The sequence below is a fragment of the Petaurus breviceps genome, unplaced genomic scaffold, assembly GCF_028583685.1.
Source record: "Petaurus breviceps papuanus isolate PSGF00001 unplaced genomic scaffold, PetGlider_PUasm1.0 186, whole genome shotgun sequence".
NCBI classification, from domain to species: Eukaryota; Metazoa; Chordata; class Mammalia; order Diprotodontia; family Petauridae; genus Petaurus; species Petaurus breviceps.
In genome coordinates, this window is record NW_027185798.1 from 3,640,150 (window position 1) to 3,658,414 (window position 18,265).

The 18,265-nt window shown below is 46.7% G+C and overlaps 1 protein-coding gene across 5 annotated transcripts in view; it reads right to left on the reverse strand.

Annotated features, from left to right (window-relative positions):
* Positions 1-18,265, reverse strand: part of COL26A1 (collagen type XXVI alpha 1 chain) — a 278,588-nt gene that overhangs the window by 20,002 nt on the left and 240,321 nt on the right. For all 5 annotated transcript variants that reach the window (XM_069089402.1, XM_069089404.1, XM_069089401.1 and 2 more), the window contains exons 5-6: positions 1,522-1,669; positions 602-718 (exon numbers count right to left, since the gene is read on the reverse strand). In XM_069089402.1, the coding sequence (XP_068945503.1) occupies positions 602-718; positions 1,522-1,669 (265 nt within the window). The remainder of the gene's footprint in view (positions 1-601; positions 719-1,521; positions 1,670-18,265) is intronic.

Consider the following 18,265-nt stretch of genomic DNA (forward strand, 5'->3'; position numbering starts at 1 on the left):
AGAGGTAACTAAGACCCAGAGGTGGAAAATGGCTCTCCTTAGATCTGGGAAGTTTCCTGACTACCAGCCCTATTAGAAGTCTCCCCAGTCAGAGGATCCCTGGCACTGGCCTCAGGAGCAGCTTGGGGAGACGGCAGCAGACGGGTGACACCCCTTTGGGAGTCCCAAGCCGTCAAGAGGGAGATGGCCCCCTTGGGGTAGAGGCACATCACGGCCTCTTCCTGGAGAAAGTTTGGGATCAGCCAGGGAATGGAGGGCACCATTGGCAGAGCTGGCACAGGCTCAGGCCTTTCTCCACCTGCTGCCTCATTCAGACAGGTAAACTGAGGTAACAGAGAAGGAAGGAAGCTGACCAGGCTGGCAGGAAATGAGGGGCAGAGTGAAGTGCTGTTAAAAGGCAGGGGCGCCTGGGCTGTTGGTGGCAGGATTCAGCCAACTCCGATGCCACATCTCAGGGTGAATCTGCACCCAACACTCAGGCTGAGGCTGGGGATTCTTTTGGCCATTGGATGCTAGATGAAGCCTAATTCCCACCTCCCATGACAGATGGAAGTCCAGCATGCAATGGGCAGGAAAGGAAATCTACCCTTCAGGAACTTACCAGGGGGTCCCCTTGGGCCCATATCCCCCATCTGGCCCCTTTCGCCTTTTGATCCAGGTGGCCCTGGGAGCCCCGAGGGGCCCACAGGTCCTGGAGGTCCCATCTGTCCCACAAATCCTGCAGAAAGAAAAAGGCCAGCAATGAGGACACCTGCAGAAGATTTCTTCTTTGATTTCCCAGTGAAATCATGGAGATTGCAAGTGACAAGATCACAGAATCAGGGACTTAAGGCTGGAAGGGCATCAAGGCATTCAGTCCAATGCCTTCATCTCACAGAGAAGGAGACTGAGCCTTGGGAAGGTGACAGAGGTGGGACTGAAGCCAGGTCCTTGGGCCTGTTGAGATTAAGATGGCCAGAAAGGGACTAGGTGAATTCTTACAGTAACAGCATGGGATTGAAACTGGTTTCCCCCCGACTTTTCTGTTCTGCTAGATTTTGTTTAGAATAAATGAGGTGCTGGCAGAACCTTGGGGAAGCCTGTGATGAGCTGAACAAACCTGAGCTGCTTCAGGGCAGGGGCCAGTGTCTGGAGCATGGTGAGGGCCAGAGGCCTTTCCTCACAACAACATTGGAATAGCTAGCCTTCTTTAATAGCTGACCCATGTGCCGGGCACTGCGTAAAGCAGTTTACAATCATTTTCTCATCTGACCCTCCCAACAACCCTGGGAGGGGGCAGCCATGATTGGAACGCATGTCCCTGAGTCCAAGTTTGATCCACCCCCATGCCCTGCATCCCTCTCAGGGCCTAGCACTGGATCAGGATCGTCTGCACGGGGGCCCAGAGACTTCCACTGGAAGGCCACATGCTCAGGAGGTTGGAGGGAAACCAGGAACCACTAAGGGTCCCTCGGGTGCTAGAGCCTTTGAGTTTTTAGGGCTAACTCTCCCTGTCCTCCAAGACCCTGAAGATCCACTCACCTACTGGCCCTGAAGGCTTCCTCCTCATAGTCCCAGGATTCGACAGTGGGATGGCATCTGGTAAGAAATCTTTATTCCAGGTTGGAGTTGTCTTGGTAATGTCATTTTCTGACGTCACCACACGCCCAGCTGCTTCCAGAAGAAGAATCTACAGGAGACATTGAGAGAAAACTGGTCAGGCAAGGGATCCAATCCAAAAACACAATGGTCGTCATGGAAAGGGCCAGAGATCCTGGGTTCAGATCCTGCCCCTGCTTCTCACTCCTTGTGTGACACTGGGCAAGTGTTCTGGCTCCTGGGCCAGAGGTGTTCTCGGGTCCTTTAGCCTGTGCTCCTCTGGTCTCAGGAGACTAAGGCCACCCAAGACCCTGCGGTTTTCATGGAGAACATTCTCATGCTCCATCGTCCAGGATTCTGAAATGGGCTGTATGTTATGCAAAGTAGGAATGCTCTATTCGTAACAGTGACACACAATCACAGCCATTTGGCTCATGAAACAACAGGTTCTCACACAGCAGAGAGAACTTTGCTTGGGTCTAATCACTCCCAAGGATTAGCAGGTTGCTCTTTCAGAGTGAAGGAGGGTGGGGGGCGGTGTCTCTGGCTGGAGAGTGTGCAAGTCTGGGCCTTTCTTTGAGCCCTCTGCCCAGCTAGGTGCCTGTCTGGCTAAGTCTAATTTCTTTTTTCCAGTAGGACGTTGGGTCCCATAAGAGCCTCTGCTAACAGGGAGGAAAACAAGGATTCCAGGGGACCCTTCACAGGAGGATGCAGCAAAGGCTCCTGGAATTTGGAGAGCAGGCAGGATCCCTGGTCTAGCGTGAAGGAGAGAACGTGTGCCCTGTGCCAGCCCAGGGGAGTCAGGTCACTCTGTTTGTAGCAGGAAAAACCCTGCCTCACCCTACTCAGGAAGGTAGTCAGAAAGCTGGGCTCACCTTGGGCTGATAGGATTGTAATGATTTGCCCTCCTCTTTGAAGTTAAAATTGCCTGTCCAATAAAGTCACCATGATTCTGAATCACTGGAAGATGCCAGAATACAGAGCTAAGAACAGGAGGGCAGCCCCCACCCCCCCGAGGACACAGCTGGCTCTGGGATCCGTCTGTGAGGCACAGCCCAGGCCAGCAGAGGTCACTAGCTGCCTACCCGAGACCAGCTTGGCCAGCGGCCTGGGGCCTGGGGCTTGGGGCCTGGCCCAGCCCTTTCACTTAGGAGGGTTTAGCATCAGTGGTGCTGCTCCCTCTTGTCTTATCCTTCCTCTTTTTTCTCCTTTCCCTTCCCAGAATCTAGTTGAGGAGAGCAGGGAGCCCCTGCTTCTCAAGAGGAAGGGGGAGGTTTATCTTATGCAAATGCAAGTTAATACAAAACAGAAGCAGAGCCCACATAGGAATCACACAGGCAGCTACTTGGTCATATCCCATCACAGCAAACAGAAATATGCCACTTCCCATGGTTTTTAAAAAACCGGTTTCACACCTTATTTTTAATTAATCAACATGCAGTTATCAAGCTCCTACTATGTGGCAGGCACCATGCTAAGCAAAGGGTGGGACAACAACGTGGCCCAAATCCCAGACGGCCTCTGTGACAGGCTCTCAGACAAGGACACTGTCAGCCGGCCTCCTCCTTTGGCCGCAGAGGAATAGCCAAGTCTAGTTAGTACCTGGGCTAATAAAAAAGAAAAGGCAGCTCCAGCTCTGCCCAGAAGGAGGTGACACCTTTCACCAGGGAAGGCCTCAGCACCTCAGACACCTCCAGGAGCTCCAGGACAAGGGACCGCCCCATCCTTTGGGGCCTCCTCTACAGTCCCCTGGAGTTCTGATGCTACTTGGACTAGGCATTTTCTCTGGGACTGTGGTGAACAATGCTGGTGACCATCTGCCCCCGTGACATTATGGACACAGGAGGGTCCTTGAAAAAGCCTATCTCTGCTTTTCAGAGGGTTTTGCAGAATTGGATGTCAATGGGAGACCAGCCTTGTGGAAGACAACAGGCTGGGTGCTAAATCAACAAAGCGCAAGGAAGGTGGGATCCCAGAAAAATCAGCCTGCTCCCCCCCTGGCCCTGGGTCAGGGATCCCCCAGCGGGCCTTACTCTCCTGGCAGGTCATCTTTAATGACTTCTGGTCTCTCTTTTGGGCATGAATAATCCTTGCCCTTAGCATCCTCTCCCCTCCTCACACCCTCACAAGTGCATCCTCTGTCTCTCTCAACACTTGGCTGCCCGAGCAATGGCCAGGTTGGAACCACAACTCCCATCTACCTACCCCTAACCACACCAAGCCATGGAGCAGGAGGGGCTGCTGGGACATTTTCTGCACTTTGTGGCATTACTGACTTGGACATTCCAGCACCATCAACACCTCCACACCACAGGAAATACAGAATGCCTCCACCCCTCAACCCCACGTGAGGCCCACCACTGACAGCCATGATCTGCCCAGGGTGGGATGCCCTTCCCATAGCTGCTGGGCCCTTCTCCAGAAGGTTCCCTCCCCTCTCCCTCTTGGTCCTCAATGAACATGCAGAACTGGAAGGGCCCTCAGAGGTCATCTAGTCCATCCCACCCCACCCCTTTTTACAGAGGAGGAAACTGAGGCACAGGGAAGTTAGATGGGTATAATTCTGTACAAAGGTTCCCAATCCCAAATCCCATTCTCCTTCCCTTTCTTTACTCCAGCTGGAAAACTGTAAAGAAAACCACCCAGGCTTTATCTCATCCTCTCCTCATCACTACAAAATTCAGGTCACTCCTCCTCAGCTGACTAAGACCCTTGGAATGTCTTCTGAGCAGAAGAAAGTTGCTAGATCAGCAAAGTGATTAAAAAAACAACCAGGGGAAGTTTTAGTCTCTAAGACACTGAGTCTGGGGAGTTTCCTGCTGAAGGGAGATGTGTGCGAGGGGTAGTTCCCAGACAGTCAACAGAAAGCCCCCACAGCTCCCTTCCCCTCCCTCTCTCAGGGAAGCATGGCCCCCCATCTCCCAGCCTTGTACACCAGTTAGTTAAGGGGTATGCATGGTGAATGGCCAGGTGGGTGTTTCCCTTAGGGCCCCAGAGCAGGAAAAGCTTTTGCCTGCAAATAAACAAGTCCCTGGGGGAGGGCCCCAATAATAGACCCCCTGAAGACTTGGCCTAAATCAGGTGTCTAGACAGCCCATTCCAAACATTCCAAACAAAAAAGGGCTCCCTTCTCCCCTCCCCCTCTCTAAAAGGTTCAAGCTGCCCAAATGCCTCCTGCTCAGCCCCAGGCCCAGCCAACACTTCCTTGCCCCTGAGGGAGCTGGAGTCTGAGAACAGCAGCCCCAAGACCACAGGGCATTGTGCTGCCACACTAGAGTGTGGATTTTTGCTCTAGGGATGGACCAGAGCAGGGTAGTTGTTTAACAACCAGCTGGGGGGCGGGATTCATTTAACATACTTTCAAGTTAAATCTTAAATAATTCATATTTTCTCCATCACTTTCTTAACTTTAGAAAATCAACACAAGACTGCATCAAGTGCTGATATGAAGGGTCTGCTGATTTATGAGGTGAAGTATGAAGAGGACACTGAAAATTTAATGGCCAGCTTTCCTGAGCCAGGTGGACTGGCCTCTCTGTGCCCTTTGATCCTCACGGCATTTTCTCAGAGGGAGGGAGGGACCAGAAGCTGTTCTATTTACTCAGTGACTGATAGTGAGGCAAATGCAGAGCCAAATCAGTGCCTCAGCAAGCATTTATTAAGTTCTTTCTGTGTACTCGGCACTACACAAATCACTGGGATTGGAAGGTTTTGGGCTGTGCACAGCACAACTCATTACTCTTTGCAGGAAGGAGCAGAACTGGGAGACCTGGGCATATGATGATGGGAAATGCACAGTCACACAAGTCCGGGAGCCTCCCAGCCTGGGCAGGCTCACAGGGCTGAGTTGTGGGCAGGCAGTCAGTGGGAGACTCCAAAGGGGCATATGATCATGAGGAGAGTTTCCCACAATTCACAGTGCTAGTGACCTGTGCAGTCCCAATGGCCTCCCTTGGCAACAGCCATTGTTCAGTGAGCTGGACAGTATTTCTGAAGTGCTTACTTTGGGCCAGGCTCCATCCTCAGTGCTGGGGACCCACATAGAGACAACAGCAAGGTCCCTGCCCTCTGGGAGCCCATGTCCCAGTAGGGAGGCAACAGGAAAATAACAACTGCATAGAAGACCTTATCTGGATAGGTGAGCGCTCACTCATCACAGGCTACCCACTCCCTCTGGACCTCCGTCCTTCAACTGAACACAAATCCACCTTGCTCCACTTCCCTCTAGTTCCTTCTCCTCATGGTTTATACTCCCCAGGTGTCTTGGTCAGCTAACCTGGACAAGCCTCTGCTAGCCAAGACATTTCCTGAATGGTTGCACCCCTCAGGTCTAGAACTGAAAGGAATCTGCTCAGAAAGGCCACTTAATCTGACCCTTGATTACAGATGAGGAAACCGAGGAAGAGGTGAAGTGAGTATTCAAACCTAGTATAAAGTAGAGTTCTCCCCTTTCCTTTTTGGCCATTACCGATCTATGAATGCAGCCTAAGGTGGCTTTCCTCTGCCAAAGAGCTATTGTGTCTTGTCATGCCATGGAGGCGATTGGGGGGTTCTCCAGGGCTATGGGGAAGCCCTACCAATATGGAAAGGTTTCTTGGAAGGAAACCCTAGTGGTGTTTGTTGTCCAAGGACCAGTTGACCCAAATTTAGAGAGTTTCACTGATAAAAAAAAAAGTTGCAGATAATTATTTTGGCAGGGGTGGAGAGGGAAGGGATGGAGTTTTCTTTGGCAATAGCAACTCATAGAGACCTGCTACTAAGGCACAGAGACTGAGGAGCTAAGTCACCATCCTGTTAAAAATCACAGAACATTAAAGTACTGAATGTATATGACCACATGAGCTTTGGGGCTGCCATGTTGTATCACTGACTCCAATTATACCTTGAGGTCACTAAAACCCCAGAGTCCCTTTTGCATAAAGTTGTCCAGGTCACTCCATCCTGTACATGTGGAGTGAACTTTATTTTAACCCAGTGGCATGAAAAACTATTTTCCTATTAAAGGCCATTGTTCTGAATGTGACCCTCTGTTCCAGCCTGTAAAAATCTACTATGAGACAAATTCGATATTATTTGCCATCTGCCCTTCCAGCTTAATTTTGTCCATGTTAGAGAAGTATTCCATCTTCCGCCCCTTCAATCGAAACCAACTCCTCTGTCCTCCATAACAAAAAAAAACACATTTGGTGCAAAAAACCTTTGTGCTCAGAATGAAGGTGAGAACAATCAACAGAGTCCATCATGACCCAGACAGATAGGGAAGTGGACGAGACCAGAGCTAGTAATCACTGGATAGTGTGCTGGGAGGGAGAGGATTGGTAAGATGAAAAGAAAAGTCAAGAATGGTTTCCAGGGTATGAATTTGGGTCCCCGGGATGATGGAGGTATTCTGGATAGAAATGGGAAGGTTGGAAGAGCAGGTTTATTACAATGGGAAACTCACAGGTTCCATCTGGGATATGTTAAATTTGAGATACCTGTTGGATGTCCTAGTGGATAAATCCCAAAGGCAGTGAAGCTGGTATTCTCACCCAGACAATCCAAGCAAACAAACTAGACTTCTCACTATCTGCGATAAATATTCCACACCGTTCAGGCTGACTTGACTCACATCACTCCCTCTGTCTGAAATGCCCTCCCTCCAGCCATCTCTACCTGGAGAAAGCCTGCTTGTCATTCCAGAGCTAGCCCTGATGCCTACTCTTCCTTTAGTGATGCCCCATGATCGTTCCCATCTTGGGACTGGAAGAGAACCTCATTGGCAATTCTCTTCTGTACATATCTTGAATTATTCTTATTTACAAATTCTCCTTCTAAACTTTAAATTCTCTGAGGGCAGGCATCTGTCACCTTATTCAGCTTTTCATCTTGTAAAAGCATCTCCCTTGCACTTACCAAGCCCATGGTAAGCACAGGTGGGCAGTTTGTTCGAACAAATCAATGTCCCACTTGTGAGTTTGGAATAACTACATTCCCAAATAATTCCAATTCTTAGTTGCCTGTGTGTCTCTTGTCAGTAATCATAGAGAAAACTGCCTTCAATGGCATTCCATTTTGAAAAATGAGGCTTGGGGGGTGGAGTCAAGATGGCGGAGTAGAAGCAGGACCTTCCTGCTGCTCCAACTTCCACCTTCCCCAATCCATGTAAAAAGGGGACTCTAAACAAACTTTGCAGCTGCAGAACCCACAAAATGACACAGAGAAGCTAACCTCCCACTGAGGACAGCCCGGCAGGCCAGCAGGAATCAGCCAGCACAGTGCTCTGGGAGCTGAGCCCAGCCCCACATGAGGCTTTAGCCCCAGGGTGGGCCTGACTAGTCACCAGCTGGAGGGACTCCAGAGCAGCAGTAGCTGTGGTTGGTTCCAGATTTATCAACACATAGATGCAAAGGACAAAGTGAGAGGTCAGTGCAGTCTGGACTTTGGGACCCAGTAAGTGGGAGGGCATGGCTTTTGCCCCCCAGAGTGAGAAGCTGCTGAGATGCCGGCACAGCCAGCCAGCGCCATGTGGCAGCTTCAGCTCCTGGCCTGCAGAGTGTAGGGGGACCAAGCACCAGTCTGAGGGGTAGTCGCTCTTGCTTTAACCTGCTTGGATCTGGATTGCAGTCTAGGGTGGAGGTCCTGGGGTGTGTGTCCAGCTTGCCAGAATGTGTGGAGGCTTCAGAGAGGGCACCCAACTAATACCTTTGGGAGGTCCCAGAGTTTGGGATGAAAGCTCCCCTGTCTGGTGGCAGAGTCCTACTGTGGCAAAAAGCCCAAAAGTCAAGTAATTGAGTGGCAAAATGAGCAGGCAAAGGAAACAAAGCAGACAGAAGATTCCAACATTAGACTCCTATTTTGGGGACAAAAAAGGAGCAAAGCATGGAACAGGAGGAAGACAGTGAAGTCAGAACTCCTGCACCAAAAGCTTCAAAGGAAAAAAAGAGCTGGTTACAGGCCGTAGAGGACCTCAAGAAACAGATAAGAGAAGTGGAGGAAAAATTGGGAAGAGAAATGAGAACAATGCAAGAAAATTATGAAATGAGAGTCAACAGCCTGACTGAGGAAAATAACACCTTAAAAAATAGACTAACTCAAATGGCAAAAGAGGCTCAAAAAAGCAATGAGGAGAAGAATGCCTTAAAAAGCCAAATTCGCCAGATGGAAAAAGAATCTCAAAAGCTCAATGAGGTGAATCATTGCTTCAGAATTAGATTGGAGCAAATGGAAGCTAATGACTTTATGAGAAATCAAGATGCTGTTAAATAGATCCAAACAAATGAAAGAATAAAAGGCAATGTGAAATATCTTATGGGAAAAACCACTGACCTGGAAAATAGATCCAGGAGAGATAATTTTAAAGTTATTGGACTACTTGAAAGCCATGATCAAAGGAAGAACTTAGAAATCATCCTCCAGGAAGTTCTCAAGGAAAACTGCCCTGATGTTTTAGAACCAGAGGGCAAAATAGAGGTTGAAAGAATCCACTGATCACCTGCTGAAAAAGATCCCTAAAAGAAAACTCCTAGGAATATTATAGCCAGCTTCCAGAATTCCCAGATTAAGGAGAGAATATTAAAAGCAGCCAGGAAGAAACAATTTGAATATTGTGGAAACACAATCAGGATAACCCAGGATCTGGCAGCTTCTACACTGAGGGATTGAAGGGCTTGGAATATCATATTCCGGAGGCCAAAGGAGCTGGGTTTTAATAACCAAGAGTCACCTACCCAGCAAAACTGAGTATCGTGTTTCAGGGGAAAATATGGTCATCCAGTGGAATAGAGGACTTTCAAGCATTCTTGCTGAAAAAACCAGAGTTGAATAGAAAATTTGACATTCAGGTACAAGGAGCAAGAGAAGCATGAGAAGGTAAACAGGGAAAAGAAATGATAAGGAACTTATCAAAGTTGAACTATTTACATTCCTAGATGGAAAAACTATAATTGTAACTTATGAAACTTTTCTCAGTAGTCGAAGGGAATAGAAATATATATATATATATATATGTGGGTATATGGGCATATGAATATATATGTGAATGTGTGTATATATGTTTACAGGTATACATAGATAGAGGGCACAGGACCAATTTAAATAGGAAGGGATGATACTTAAAAGGTGAAATTAAGAGGTGAGAGAGGAATAGAATGAGAGGAGATGGGGAGAGACAGAATGGGGTAAACTATCTCATATAGAGGAGGCAAGGGAAAATGGTTACAATGGAGGGGAAGAATAGGAAGGCAAAAGGGAATGGGTCAACCTTATTCCCACTGAATTTGGCTTGAGGAGGGAATGAAATACACACTAAATAGGGTATCTCACCCTCCAGGAGAGTAGGGGGGGAGGGGATGAGAGGGGGGATGATGGAAGGGAGGGCAGGCTGGGGGGGAGGGAAGTTGGAAGCACCCACTTTTGAAAAGGGACAGGATCAAAGCAGAGAATAGAACAAGTGGGAGATGGGATAGGAGGGAGGGAAATATAGTCAGTCTTTTACAATATATCTACTATGGTAATGTTTTACATTAGCTACACATGTACAACCTATACTGAACTGCTTATCTTCCCAGTAAGGGTGGGTGACAAGGGAGGAAGGGAATGAATCTGGAATTCAAAGTTTTAAAATCAAATATTCAAATATATATATATTATTAATACTATTTTACATGTAATTGGGAAATAAGATATACAGGCACTGGGGCATAGAGATCCACCATGCCCTACTGGAAAAGTCGAAAGGAGTATGGGAGAAAATATGGGAGAGAGCAGACTGGAGGAGGGGATATCCTGTGGGACTGCTATTTTGGGGTGGTGGGTAGGGGAAAAATGGGGAGAACATTTGTAACTCAAAATCTGGTGGAAATGAATGATGTAAATCAGAAATTAATAAAGCATTTGAAAAAAAATAAAAGGAAGGGCAGATTGGGGGAAGGGGTAATCAGAATGCACAGGGAGGAGAGGGACGGGGAGAACATTTGGAACTCAAAATCTTGTGGAAGCAAATGCTTAAAACTAAAAATTAATTAATTAATTAAAAAGAAAGAAAAACAATAAAATGTGCGATTATGAATCTCACTGAGGAATGTGTGCAAGTGTTCAGGGGCTCAGTCCGATCAGCGCAGCCCTCTTTGAACAGGTGCCTCTGGAGTGTTCCATTCTTTATAGGGAGTCAAAATCACTTTGATTTGTACTTTGCATCAATCTTCTTACATGATGGTGACAAATATCTTTGGAAAGAATAGGCCTCATTTTTTATGTGTAAGGCTGGACATCAGGCTAGACAGCTACCCCATCATCCTTAAACTGACAAGATGGACTCCTTTACAGTTGCTACAACTCTACCTTAACCTGTTGAGAACACTTTTTAATTCAACCCTGTTGAATCAAGGTGTTTTGAAAAGCCATTGGATGCACTGAAGTAATGCAGCACAGAAAGTCTGCTTTGACTGGTTGAGGGACTTGGTCATACCCTAAGGGGCTTGTATAAGACCAGTGAGCTAATTGGAACTGGGAGCTTAGATATCCACCAAATTACTGGTAGAAGCCCCCTTTTAAGTACTATTTGCACCAGTGTGCCTCTCTGACCTATTTTTCTTTCGTGTATTTTTTTCATACTGCTGTGTTAATAATAAAATTAAGCATAGCTATAGTGTGTCAAGGAAGCTAAGCGGAACAGTGGATAGAGTGTCAATCCTGGAGTCAGGAAGACTCATTTTCCTGGGTTCAAATCTAGCCTCAGACACTGACTAGCTGTGTGGCTTTGGGCAAGTCACTTAACACTGTTCACCTCAGTTTCCTCATCTGTAAAATGAGCTAGAGAAGGAAATGGCAAATCACTCCAGTATTGAGGCCAAGAAGCCCTCAAATGGGGTCATGAAAAGGCAGACATGACTGGAACTGACCTAACAACAGAATATGTAACATTCTTGACAATTAGAGAGATTCAAAAGTAGAATCAACTGCCTGAGAAGGTTGTAGGTTCCCCCTTATTGGAAACCTTGAAATAAAAATTGGATGACTAAAAAAATAAAGAAAGAAAAAAGAAAAAAAGAAAAATGAGGCTTGGGAAGAGGCTTTACATATGATATTAAGATGGTCATTTGGAGCAGGGAGGGAGATGTGTCACAGAGCACATGGCCTAAGCAAGGAGCAGCATTCATGCAGAAAGCATGTAATCTGCCTGTCAGTCACACCAGCAATCCATCAGTCCAGTACACACCAGAGATCACCACCCATGCAAATGGGCCTTGAGGATCTCAGTCTTTCTAAAGTATGTCAGCAGATAAAAATGGGTCACCTCAGCAGCAGCCATGATTAAGATGGGTTACAAGCACAATACATCAGACCTGAGTCTTCTCTGGGACCAGAAGGACCCTCTGGGCTGGTGGCACCTCAATGAAGAAGGCGTGTCTTCAGACCAGCCCCAGCACCCAGGCGTCCTGACTCCCATGCCCATGGCCTTAATGCCCATTGTCCTTTTACTTTTCTCTGCAAGTTTAGCAAGCAAAAGTTTTCTGTTCTATGGCCCGAGCTGGCTCACTTCTTAGAAGGAAGTGAATGTGACTTCACTGTTTTTGGATCAAGGGGGCAGTTGATCTTTCTCATCCGTGAGATTGCTGGGTGTTGCTGGTTCCACCTCATCCCAGAAGCATTTACCAGGTACTCAAAGCTCTGGAATGCCTGCTAAGTGACGGGCCTTCCAACTGGGCACTGAAGCAAATGGAACAAGCTTATTTTGGCTCCCGAGGACTAGTCATTGAATCAAATTAGAAACAGCCCAGGCCTGGGTCCTCACCCTTTTGGGTCCCCCCTAATTGTCAAGTAATTTGAGAAAATGGATCTTAGCCCTCTCCTCTAGGTCATGAGATCATTCTAGGCAGACACATGGCATTGGAAAGCCCCATAAAAACAGATGGGGGCCCAGCCATCATGGAGTCTATTGTGCAGCTGACATCAGCTACCTGCATCATTGCTCATGCCCTTTGGCCAGCTGAGATGATGCCCACCTCGTCCACTTATCCTGTGGTTGATAGACTCAGTGTATACACAGCAATGTGATAAAGCCCATAGAGTTAAGGGAGTGTCTAACAATCTGTGCAGCCCATTCTAGAAAGAGGGGAGGAGGGAAGAATGGTGAGGTTGTCCAGGCAATGACAGTTATCCTTCTTCCAGCTGGGTCAGCTAACTTGCCACATGGTTCCATTCTCAGTTGGGCTCAGCTGGGTGACATGCACTGCTGGCTTGAGAACATCTCTCTGCCCAGCACTTGGCACGGTGTCTGGCACACAGCAGGCACTTAGTATTAATTTATTGACTACCACTTTCTGTCACAGTGACCTTCTGGCCATCCCTTGGTCTCCATGCCATTTTCTAATTTTCAGCAACATCAACAATGATGACTATCATCTATAGAATACTTCAAGGTCTGCCAAGTGTTATACATACATCATCTCATTTGATTCTCACAGCAATCCTGTGAGCTAGGCGCTGCTTTTATCCCCTTTTTACAGTTGAGGAAGTCAAGGGTGGGCAAAGCTAAATAACACGAAGGTCCCTCCTGGCTGTTCTTGAGTAAGACCCTCCATCTCTTGACTAGGAGCTGTCCCCAGTGCTGAGAACACTCTCATCTCTTGGCTTCCTTCAAGTGTCAGCTCAAGTTCTGCCTTCTCCAAGAAGTTTTTCCTAGGCTTCCTTAATCTTAGTGCCTCCTTCTGACACTGCCCCAGTTTATTCTGTCTGTAGTCTCCTATACTTGTTTCCCCTGTTGATCTATAAGCTCCTTGAGGGGAGGGACAATTTTTGCCTTTCTTTGTATACTCAGCACTTACCATAGTGTACATAGTAGGTGCTTAATAAATGCTAGAGGACCAGCTACATAAGTAACTGAGATAAAAGTTGAGCCAAGGCCTTCCTGCTTCCAACTCCAGCCATCGGGGCTGCTTCATTCGTGGGCTCCTCGCTACCTCATTCCTGCCGTCATCCTCAGGGACCTCAATATTCTAGAGGTGACCTTTGAGAAAGAAACTTCAGTAGAGTGGTGGAGGCTAAGATCTAACATCACTAGGCAAGGATGGCTAGTGAGGAACAGGGAGGTGTAGCAACCAGACTGTGTTGATGGGACTTCTCTGTCCATCCAGTGACACAATGGTGTTAACCGCCTCGACTACCACCACACCTTCAGCCTCACCACCTGAACAGCACCACCTCTAGGATTTGGAATTTTGGAATGTCCAAGTCAGCACCAACCACCTATCTTCTCACATCTCCCACTCACACCAAACAGTCTTTGTCCTCATCCATTGGTCCATATTTACGCTCCCAAGTCATTTTTACTCTTCAAGCTTTCTCCACCTCAATAGCCTTGACTTTCTGGTGCATGTAATAGTAATGGAATTTAAAGATCCCCCTGTATTGGCTTGGTTTTTGGATTGATTGTGTTAAAACCCAGAGCTTGTGAATCCCACCTGTGGGATGGACTTGTTGATGTGAAAACAGAGTGCTGAACTGGGAGGAGCTAGTGACATAAATTTAGAGAGACACAAGCAAAGAGAGAGGCAGAAGAACTTTTTGGAAGCAGCATGTTGGAGGCAGAGAGAGATGGAGAGGATTGCTGAGGGCCAGTTTGAATTGCCCAGGACTTTTGAGACCTGCCACCCAGAGCTGCCAAGGACTGAGGAGACATGGCTGTGATGCCGGTACTTTGTCTGTTTTGATGTTGTTTTGCCAGATTTGTTCACTGGTGAAAGACAGCCCTGTTGTTGCAGAGGTCCTGGAACCTTGCTGTTGGTTCAGAGCTCCTGAGACTGTCTGCAGACAGAGAGTGAATTGTGCCCTCTGGTGAAGGCCAATGCTGTTGTTGCAGAGGTCCTGGAACCTTGCTGTTGGTTCAGAAGTCCTGAAGGATTTTCTTGTTGTATGTTTACAGAAATCCTGGAAGAGGGTTTTGCTAATGTTTTCAGGGTCCTAGGATTGTTCTGCAGACCGAGAATGAATTAATGAAGACACTGGTAATGTATCTTGTGGCCTTGCTAAGCTTTGTCTCCCCAGGAACAAAGATTGCTGAGAACTTGCCTCGGGTCAAGATGAAGAAAAGACCTCTCTTTGGGTATTAAATCCTGTGCTTAAGCTTGTTGTAACTCTGGGGTAGATTCAATTGTGATCCAAGGGTGGGGAACTTTTGACTTTTTTGTGCTCTGTGATTGACCAAATGAATGTACTTTACTTAAGATTGGAAGCTAATGGCCATTTGAGAAGAGGGGCTTTGTGGTTGACTAAATGAGTGTACAGCCTAGGGGTGGAGTAGTACTTAGAAGAGAGTCTTTGGGATTGACTAAATGAATTATAATGTCCAGGGGTGGAGCAGTACTTGGAGATTATTGAATTACACTTGTTGAATGCTGTATTTTTAATGATGTTATTTTGATTTTCTCTGTTCTTAATTTTTCACTGAATAAAATGGAGAGCACCTATGCTGGTATTTTGAACCTTGGGAAGTTGCCTTTGCTTGGCATTACAGTGTACCACTCTCATATCTCTCCAGCTACTACTCTGGAAACACCTGCTTCCCTTACGTTCTATTATTCCTGTCTCTAAGTAACCAAACCATCTAGTTTCTCTTTTTCTCTAAGGATGCCAAGATTTGCGAGTTAGTTTTACCTATGACTACTATGTACAGAGGACTGAGCTTGGTGTTGGGTGTAAAAAGAAAGAAGGGAAGGGAAGGAAGGGCTTGTTGCACTCCAACTAAGTAGGGGTGGGGGAAGAATACCATAAAGACAAGGAAAAAACAAGGTAATTGAGAAGGAAGATGGCATTAACAATCAGAAAATTAGGAGAGACTTTCCCAGGAAAAAGGTGGCATGTGATATATGAGCCCAGAGTTTGCCTGATGGACACTACAGGCAGCCCAGACAAAGACACCAAGGGCATGAGGGATGGAATGTCCACTCCTGAAGAGCAGGAAGTTTCTTTTGTGGAGAGGAAGTCTTTGGGAGTCAATGTCCAATGGTGGGAAAAGACAGCTGACTCTGGAATTTGGGGCTCCATGCTTCCTTCTGTTCAATATCACCCTCTCTTCACCTCAGTTTTCTGATCTGTAAAATGGGGGATGGGGTAGGCCAGATGGGCTCTGGACCTGGGATTCTATGAAATGATTGTTGATTGATCCAGTCTGAGGACCAAGCTGGCTTGTTTGGTTGACCTCAGAAGAGTGTGTTAAGGGGACTAAGGTGAGGGAGTCTGGGGTCATATCGTGAGGGATTTTACATAGCAAGCAGAGGAATTAAACAGTGATACACAAGGATTAGCAACAAAAATGCCAAATCCCCCATTTTTTCCTTGATGATATTTATCAGGGCTTTGTCACCTCAGTGTTTAGACTTAGCTGCTTAATGGAAGAGAGTCCTAAAAAACACAGTAGAACAAAAAGCCTGTGAATCTTCATCTCCAGTAACCATGCCTATGCTCTCTGGGTCATTCCGTGATCAGCTGGGGGTAGCAGAGCCCAACTGTAGGCAAAGTCCTGGAGAAGAACAGCCATTAGAACATGAACCTTGTCCACCTCATCCAGCAAAGACTGAGAAAATGCCACATGTGCACAAAGCCAAAATAACTAAGCTGGAGTCAGGGTGGCTGGAACCTTGGGCAGCTACTGACCCACTATCAAGAACAGAGATGGGGGAAGAAATGGCCACATGTTTGGAAGTCAACTGAAGGAGGGAGATTAAGAAGAATGAGGAAGGCTCAGAGTTAGGTGCCCAGAGAGCCCGGGGCTCTGGCTGGTTCCCTGCCATACTCATGGTACTTCAGCCTCTGCTTCCTCTTTTCTGCTGTCTGGGCTCTGCCACCTGAGATAATGGGGTGTAATGTAATGCCAAGCAAAGGCAACTTCCCAAGGTTCAAAATACTAGCATAGGGGCTCTCCATTTTATTCAGTGACAAATTAAGAACAGAGAAGATCAAAATATGACATCATTCAAAATACAGCATTTACTAAGTGTGATAAATAAAAACTTAGATAATCTCTAAGTACTACCCCACCCCAGGACCTTACATTCATTCAATCAATTACAAAGTCCCTGTTCTAAATACGACTCCACCTCTAGGCTGTACCTTCATTTAGTCCATCACAAAGCCCCTCTTCTCAAATGGAGATTAGTTTCCAATCATAAGTAAAGTACATTCATTTGTTCAATCATAGAATACAAAAAGGTCAAAAGTTCCCCACCCCTGGATCACAATTGAATCTACCCCAGAGTTACAAGAAGTTTAAGCACAGCACTTAATACCCAAAATGGAGGTCTTTTCTTCATCTTGACCAGGCAAGTTCTCAGCAATCTTTGTTCCTGGGGAGACAAAGCTTAGCAAGGCCACAAGATACATTGCCAGTCTCTTCATTAATTCATCCTCTGTCTGCAGAACAGTCCTAGGACCCCTGAAAACATTAGCAAAACCCTCTTCCAGGATTTCTGTAAACATACAACAAGAAAATCCTTCTTCAGGGCTTCGGAACCAACAGAAAGGTTCACAGACTTCTGCAACAACAGCACTGTCCTTCACCAGTGGACAAATCTGGCAAAACAACATCAAAACAGACAGACGAAGTACCAGCAAAACAGCCATGTCTCCTCAGTCCTTGGGAGCTCTGGGTGGCAGGTCTCAAAAGTCCTGGGCAATTCAAAGTGGCCCTCAGCAATCCTCTCAGTCTCTCTCTGCCTCCAAAGGTGCTGCTTCCAAAAAGTTCTTCTGCCTCTCTCTTGTGTCTCTCCAAATCTACATCACCAGCTCCTCCCAGTTCAGCACTCTCTTTTCTGGCAACAAGTCCATCCCACAAGTGGGATTAACAAGCTCTGGGTTTTAACACAATCAAACCAAAAACCAAGCCAATACAGGGAAATCTTTAAATTACATTACTATTACATGGGGGAAGAGGGAAAAAGCAGCTTTACTTTGAGATTTTCTACCTCATTTTCCCCCAGAATAATTTAAGTTTTCTAAGCTTCACTGACCACTCCTCCTCCACCCCCACAGCCAGGGGTTCTCAGGAGAAGGTAGGTTTTCTAAATAGAAATGCTTTAGGTTTCTAAACCCACAGACCACTAGGTAGTGAGATGCACAGCAAAGCTCAGGCTAGGTATTATCATGGGATAACATTCCAGATTGCTCTGAAACCCTTCCTGATGCCCACTACTGCGAGGGCCTTCCCTCCCTAATGCTTTGTACCTACTACCTCATATCTATCTTGTTTATTCTGAGATTATATTGTATATGTATGTATTTATATACACACACTTCTTTCTTTCATTAGATTGTAAGCTCATTTTTTTTTGCTTTTTGGAGGGGGAAAGTCAGGGCAATGGGGGTAAAGTGACTTGCCCAAGGTCACACAGCTAGTAAGTGTTAAGTGTCTGAGGCCAGATTTGAACTCAGGTCCTCCTGACTCCAGGGCCAGTACTCTATTCATTGTGCCACTAGCTGCCCCTGAATGTAAGCTCCTTAATGGTAGGGACTGCCTTATTCTTTCTATTTGTATTCCCAGGGCCTAGTATAGCACTTGGCACACAGAGGGTGATTAATAAATGTTTGCAGACTGACTGGTTAATCAGCCTGGATGTGAAGGTGGGAGGGGAGGAGGGGAAGGTTAGAAAGAATTTCAAGAAAGGGGATCTGGGGCAATTGAACCAAATATGCATCAGTCACCTACCTCAGA